Source organism: Chlorocebus sabaeus, chromosome X, assembly GCF_047675955.1.
Source record: "Chlorocebus sabaeus isolate Y175 chromosome X, mChlSab1.0.hap1, whole genome shotgun sequence".
Classification (NCBI taxonomy): domain Eukaryota; kingdom Metazoa; phylum Chordata; class Mammalia; order Primates; family Cercopithecidae; genus Chlorocebus; species Chlorocebus sabaeus.
In genome coordinates this window covers 51679961-51687251 of record NC_132933.1, presented here as the reverse complement: position 1 = coordinate 51687251, position 7291 = coordinate 51679961, and the positions used below count along the sequence as shown (strand labels likewise).

General features: G+C 45.3%; 1 protein-coding gene across 2 annotated transcripts; it reads left to right on the top strand.

Moving 5' to 3' along the window:
- The first annotated feature begins 2842 nt into the window (after positions 1-2842).
- On the top strand, positions 2843-7027 carry ARMCX1 (armadillo repeat containing X-linked 1). 2 transcript variants are annotated; one of them, XM_007992302.3, is made up of 4 exons: positions 2843-2995; positions 3311-3361; positions 3906-3970; positions 5139-7027. In XM_007992302.3, exon 4 carries the CDS (start codon positions 5261-5263, stop codon positions 6620-6622), a length of 1362 nt encoding a protein of 453 aa, XP_007990493.2. In that variant the 5' UTR covers positions 2843-2995; positions 3311-3361; positions 3906-3970; positions 5139-5260; the 3' UTR covers positions 6623-7027. The 2 variants fall into 2 exon arrangements, with proteins under 2 accessions (XP_007990493.2, XP_037844879.1); XM_037988951.2 differs by having other exon boundaries at positions 2853-2995; positions 3308-3361.
- Positions 7028-7291: the final 264 nt, after the last annotated feature.

Genomic DNA, 7291 nt, shown 5'->3' with positions numbered 1-7291 from the left:
CTTTCCTTCCCAGTATTATGATGTGGACAATTTAATTTTCCTCAGTCTTATATAAAGGGTTATAAAAGTGCAGCTTTAGGCATCCCCCCAAATCATCCATACACAGATGAAGAACACATGAAAAACAAACAGCAAATGTCAGGTTACATTAAACAATGAAATATTAAGGGCACTCCTATTTACTTCAAGAATAAGATCCGGAGGCCCTCAATCACCATTATCATTCAAGCTAATTCTGGAGGTTCTGGTCAATGGAATACATGCAGAAAATGAAAGAATACGGAATATAAATACTCATGAAGAAGAAATGAAAAATCATCATTTGCAGATATTATGCATGCATACCTAGAAAAACCAAAAGTATCAATGAAAACACTATTAGAAATAATAAGAATGGTCACTAAAGATAAATATATCATAATTAATTACTTTACCTGAGACAAACAATAACCAGGTAGAGCATGCAATCATAATGGGAATGTCATTCATATAAACAAAACACAAACATAATAAGAAATGAGTATAAAGAAACATAACATTCATTGAAAATCTCAAAAGTTGGCATGGATAGAAAGACTCCGTTTTTAAAGATATAAATTCTCTAATTAAAGTGCAGATTTATTGCAAGTACTGCAGCAAATGTCAATTGTTTTGTTTTGTATATTGTTCGACTTGGAACTTGACACATTCACATACATATACTGTATATTTGCAGGAAGAAAGGTGGATATCATTGAAAGAGCTTGGCAGTAGAATAGGCATTGCAGGGCAGTTTTGCATTCTACTTTACAGATTTCTGCACTTAAAAAAAATAAGTATATAACTAGAGACAGAGAAGAGGGGAGAGGAATAGACTTTCTTTCTTTTTCTTTTTCTTTTTTTTTTTTTTTGAGATGGAGTCTTGCTTTGTTGCCCAGGCTGGAGTGCAGTGGCACAATTTCAACTCACTGCAACCTCTGCTCCCTGGGTTCAAGCAATTCTCCTGCCTTGGTCTCTCAAGTAGCTGGGACTACAGGTGCGCGCCACCACCCCCAGCTAATTTTTGTATTTTTAGTAAAGACAAAGTTTTACCATGTTGGCCAGGCCTCGAACTCCTGACCTCAAGTGATCCGCCAGCTTCAGCATCCCACAGTGCTGGGCAGGAGTAGATTTTCTGTTGAGGGGATATATAGCTTTTTTTTCAGGAAAGTATTAGTAGTTCTTACTTTTTAAAAGTCATACATGCCTGTGAGAATCCGATGAAAGCTATAGCTCCTTTCTCCACGAAAATGAATATACCTATGCACACAATCGCAGGTGGTTCACAAGGTTGTCCGTGTGAGAATGCCTACTCTGGGTTAATCCGTGGGGATTGTTCCTTGGGCATACATTTGGCTGAGTGGGCACCAAGGTGGATATGAACTGGCAGGCAGTAACTCTGCAACAAGATTAGGTTCTCTTTCTAAGGAAGCCAGAGGCCAAGAAGCCCAGCGGGCTGCACCTCTCTGGTCAGGTGGTGGCAGCACACAGTACTAGGAGCAACTACTCAGGCACCATGAATAACGGCAAGAGGCGTAGGTAGGAACAGTAAGCCCTTCGATGCATTGCTGAGTTACCTCTGTGGGAATTTGAGGAAGGAAGGGAAGGAGCCAGAGGTCTTTACTCTGATTGGTCACCTGAGTAAACGTGGCATTTACCACCTTGGTCACTCATCTATATATATTTTTGGAGTGAACAACAGACCAGTGTCTGAATACAGGGGATGAGAGGCTATGGAATGTGCAAGGGTGGGAGGGCAGCACCTTCTTCCGCTGTTGACAGGGCAGGGAGGATTAGAACATCTCTGCATCCCTCACACCCTCAGGTGCCTCAGCCTTGGTAGACTGGAATTCAATTCAAAGGCAGGTGATCAGAGTAGCCATCAAATCACCATAGGTTCATGTAACAGTTGGTCAAGACTTTGGGATGTTAAATACATGCTTTAATTAAATAAGACAGGGTTGTGTTGCTTTTATCTTATCAAATTGCAAGTTGATTCAAAAATTGAAAAAGTAAGGAATCATTTGTGTAAAACGGCCAAGATTAGACAACTGGTTGTCTCTTTGTGGACTAATTCATAGATCATGTAAAAAAATCCATTTTTTTTTCTTAAGAGATAGAGGCTTGCTCTCTGTCACCCAGGCTGGAGTGCAGTGGTGAGATCATAGCTCACTGCAGCCTTAAACTCCTGGGCTCCAGCAATCGACCCACCTCAGCCCGCTTTTCAATTTTAAAAATGAGTTATTTTGTTTTAAAAGCTACCAGTTGGCTGTAACCAGTAGAAATATTTTCCTTCTGTTACAAATAAAATAACGAAATTAATGAGGCCTTTTGGGTTTTCTCTCCCGTTTAAACTCTCCACTCAAAGGAAAATAGCGTCATTTTATTTTCTCAATATAAAAGTAATGCATTACTGATTTAAAAACAAATGAGCAGAAAAGTTTAAATAAGACACTCCCACGATCTGTTTCCTTTTCCAACACCTTGCTCCACATTTTACAGTGGTGCAGAAGAAATACTGGACATTCATGACTGGTGGTGGGGGGAAGTATAGAGAGAGACAGTTGGACTGAGACGAGAGAAGATAAAAAATTATTCCTCGAAGAGGAAGAAAAGGCCAACGGACAAGGGAGCAGATACAGCCTCTCCCTGTAAGCCAAAGAAAGGCAAATTCCAACCACAAAGGGAAGCTACTTCTGGTCTCCGGGATTCGCAAAGAGGAAAATGAGTAGCAGGACCTGATGTGTCAGGGAAGGAAGGGGAGGGCCGGCTTCTGCGGCACTGCTGATGGGAGTGGTAATTGGGGTCCTGATCTCACGGTTGACGTGGCCCTCACGTGAGCTGGAGCCGACGCGTGCAGACGTCCTTCTAATCTTAGTCTTCGTTTGGTCCGGTTGCACTCTCCCTATCGCCCAGAGGGCGAGAGGGCCTGTGGCCTGGGGGAAGGAGGACGAGGTTACTGCCTGGATCCCAGCAGGTTTGTGTGTGGATGGGCGTTGCCAGGGGATCCATGCGGCGCGGGCAGTGAAGGGTGGAGGCCGAAGGGGGAGCAGTTCGCTTTCTCCAAACCCTTGCAGTATTCCTGTCCCTTTCTAGAACAAAAATGGTGGGCCTTGGGGCCGGATTCCAGGGGCGACCCCAGACTCGGGCGTGGTGGGACCTTTAACATCCAGGACCTTGAATCAGGGAGGGCAGATATTCGGATTCGTATCCTGTGTGCTGGTCCATCTACCAAGCCAGAATCTTGGGGCTGTGCGTCTGTCTGACAGTCATTCCCCTTTTCTTTCAGTAGGGCGCTGTGCCATTTGGGAACAAAGGAATAGTCTGCCTGGAATCCCTGCAGGTCAGTGTAAAGCTGGGGCTGTCCCGCGGCCCCCGGAAGGACTGGGATGACTGAGGTCCTTGCCTTAACTTGGGCCCTTTACCGACTCTCAAGCAATCTTCCTGCCATTTTTTTTTCCTTTAGGAAAAAAGGATGTAACAGTGCCTGCAGGAAAAGTGCTTGTCATTGCGGGTAGGGTGCGTTGGGGAGAGGGATAGAAGAGATCGGTTGGTTTTGTTTTTCTCCTCGGATTTTCCATATCCCCCCCCTCACCCCGCCCCGCTTCCAGTGGTTTGAAAGGGGTGTGGTTTTTGCTGGGAAAATGGCCGACCGCTGGGGCTGCTAGAGAGAGGGCCGGAGGCGGGGACCGGGGGTGGGGGAACACTACGTAGCGGGAGGGCTGGTGTCAGCCGAGTCCAGAGAAGTGAGGGTAGGGTGACAGACAAAAAGGTAAACTCCGTTGACAGCCAGGACCCTGAATTAGGAAAAGCGGATGTTGGAACTCTCCGAAGTGCTTTTCTGTCCGCTGAGCCATCAGTTTCTGCCTTGTTGCTTGTGTCTGCAGATCTTGGGGCCGGAGGCCAGTCCAACCCTTGGAGCAGGAAGAAACGCAAAGTTGTCAAGAACCAAGTAGGTCATAATAAGGGTGATGGCATTATTTGGGGGTGGAGCATGGTGGCGACTGCAACTCGAGTGGGCCCGTGGAACCCCTCCACATCTCCCTTCTTCCCTTCTTACCTACACAATTTCGGGTCTTGCAAAATAAATTGCTCTGCAGGTACAAGACAGGGAAACAAATAGCTGAGAAGGGGTGGGCGTCAAGAGAGTCCAGGGGTTGGGAGGACGTTACTCCAAATTACTGTTTGAGGTACAGTGTCCTTGGTGTTGGTCCGTCGACCAAGCACTCACTTCTGAAGTTTGTTAATCTTGAAGGTTTAGTGGAAGCAGAAACTGAGGTAAGGGAGGTAAGAAATTGCTCCCGAGCAGAGGTAGTTGGTATAATGACACGGCGGGGGTGGGGGGTGAGTGGGGGTGTCCTGGTACCTTTGAGATGGAGGAGTTGGCGGAGGCAAGGACAGAGTTGAAGACCTTTACGCATTTCACGCCAGTCCGGCTTTTAGATATTCTCACTTCATTTTGTTACAAGGAAAATGTTAACAATGAAAATGTGTGGCTACATCTTCGGAGGATGCCAATGATAAGAGTAGGGGTGGAGGTGGAATGGAGGGTTAGAGGAATCATTGAAGGAGGAAGAGGGAGGGAGACAATGAATTCCAAAGCCGCACCTCTGTGAGGAGTGGAGGGCAACCGAAGGCGGGAAACATCAGGCAAGGCAGTTGTAACGGGCTAGGAATTCAGAAGAGGGATGTATGTCCCGTCCCGGGTGATATCTGTATGTCCCCCTGCACCCCCTCCTTGCGTCCTTGTCTGCAGGTTTGCACGAAACAGTGCCCTTGGAAGCAAGAAAGAGAAGGAAAAAACTGCCTGGACCTCTGTGGGTGCATGTGGGGGCGCCACTGTTCCCAGGACATCTGAAGGGCAGGATGGCAGGGAACTTTAACATTCTGGGGCGAGGTGGTGGAACGTGAGGTTGGAGAGTCTTGAAGTGGGGAAAATTTCCAAACTTAGCTTCCGGATGGAAGAAAGGAATCAGTGATCTAGATATTAAGCCCCGAGTTTGCCAATATATCTGTATTTTTGTACGTTTGTTTGTTTTGCCGTTGTTTCAGTCTGTTTGCGTGGCAAAGGCACAAAAGGAGGAGGAGCCTGAAATCTGAACTGCATCCTTTATTCCTAGGTCAAGCTGCCTCAGAGCCGGCCAGCAGTAGCTGCAGACTCTGCCCGTGACGTGTTCGCGCTTCTCTGGGCCAGAGCGAGCCTGTTCTGTGCTCCGGTTAAGAGATTTGTCCCAGCTATACCATGGGCCGCACTCGGGAAGCTGGCTGCGTGGCTGCTGGTGTGGTTATCGGGGCTGGTGCCTGCTACTGTGTATACAGACTGGCCTGGGGAAGAGACGAGAACGAGAAAATCTGGGATGAAGACGAGGAGTCTACGGACACCTCAGAGATTGGGGTTGAGACTGTGAAAGGAGCTAAAACTAACGTTGGGGCAGGGTCTGGGGCCAAACTTCAGGGTGATTCAAAGGTCAAGCCTGAGGTGAGTTTGGGACTCGAGGATTGTCCAGGTGTAAAAGAGAAGGCCCATTCAGGATCCCACAGTGGAGGTGGCCTAGAGGCCAAGGCCAAGGCCCTTTTCAACACGCTGAAGGAACAGGCAAGTGCAAAGGCAGGCAAAGGGGCTAGGGTGGGTACCATCTCTGGGAACAGGACCCTTGCACCGAGTTTACCCTGCCCAGGAGGCAGGGGTGGAGGCTGCCACCCTACCAGGAGTGGATCTAGGGCTGGGAGCAGGGCAAGTGGAAAATCCAAGGGAAAGGCCCGAAGTAAGAGCACCAGGGCTCCAGCTACAACATGGCCTGTCCGCAGAGGCAAGTTCAACTTTCCTTATAAAATTGATGATATTCTGAGTGCTCCGGATCTTCAAAAGGTCCTCAACATACTGGAGCGAACAAATGATCCTTTTATTCAAGAAGTAGCCTTGGTCACTCTGGGTAACAATGCAGCATATTCATTTAACCAGAATGCCATACGTGAATTGGGTGGTGTCCCAATTATTGCAAAACTGATAAAAACGAAAGACCCCATAATTAGAGAAAAGACTTACAATGCCCTTAATAACTTGAGTGTGAATGCAGAAAATCAGGGTAAGATTAAGACGTACATCAGTCAAGTGTGTGATGACACCATGGTCTGTCGCTTGGACTCAGCTGTGCAGATGGCTGGGTTAAGACTGTTAACCAACATGACTGTGACTAATCATTACCAACATTTGCTTTCCTATTCTTTTCCAGACTTTTTTGCTTTGTTATTCCTGGGAAATCACTTCACCAAGATACAGACTATGAAACTAATTATAAACTTTACTGAAAATCCAGCCATGACAAGAGAGCTGGTCAGTTGTAAAGTACCATCAGAATTGATTTCCCTTTTTAATAAAGAATGGGATAGAGAGATTCTTCTTAATATCCTTACCCTATTTGAGAATATAAATGACAACATAAAAAATGAAGGGCTTGCATCATCCAGGAAAGAATTCAGCAGAAGTTCACTTTTTTTCTTATTCAAAGAGTCTGGAGTTTGTGTTAAGAAAATCAAAGCACTAGCAAATCACAATGATCTGGTGGTGAAAGTAAAAGTCCTGAAAGTATTAACCAAACTCTAATTTGGAGTCTGTCCCAAAGAGTATTGAGGTATTTGCACTTGGTACGATGTGTTTTGTAAATTCTTTGTTTTTCATTGTGAATATATGGTAAAGAGATCTTTTCAGCTGCTATTTTGGAATAATGACTATCATATATCATAACAGTGACTGATGTTGGTTTTAATGGTTGGGTTGAGGATGAACCATTTTAAGGGTGCCGAATGGAATATTAGTACTTGTACACAGAAAGAATTTATTGATTTGATCTTATTACCTAGATTGAGATATTTTTACTCTTTCCTCTACCTAAACTGACAATGAATTAGTTATACATCATGAATAAGCTACACTTATATTAGTTTATATTTGTTAATCTAAGACTTGTGTTCCATCAATAAAGTTGTGTTTTAAGCAGCAGAAAAAAAAGACATTGTCCTTGTCCTTCAGTTTATGATCTGTTTGGAAAGGTAAGATATATGGAAACTAAAACAAAGACATATTAACAAACCCAGGAGACCATCAGTGCTTAGAGGCAGCAGAAACAGCTGCAGGCAACAGTGCTCAAGGAAAGTTTTACAAAGGAGAACTCTTAAGTAAGCTGGGTTTGAAGGACAGGATACAAAAAGTCAGAAGGGCACTCAAGACAGGAGGAGGGATGAAAAGAAAGGCATGGAGACGGGAATCCTTCTC

Excerpts from the sequence above, each read along its gene's own strand:
- ARMCX1 (XM_007992302.3), top strand. The coding sequence starts at position 5,261 with ATGGGCCGCACTCGGGAAGCTGGCTGCGTGGCTGCTGGTGTGGTTATC.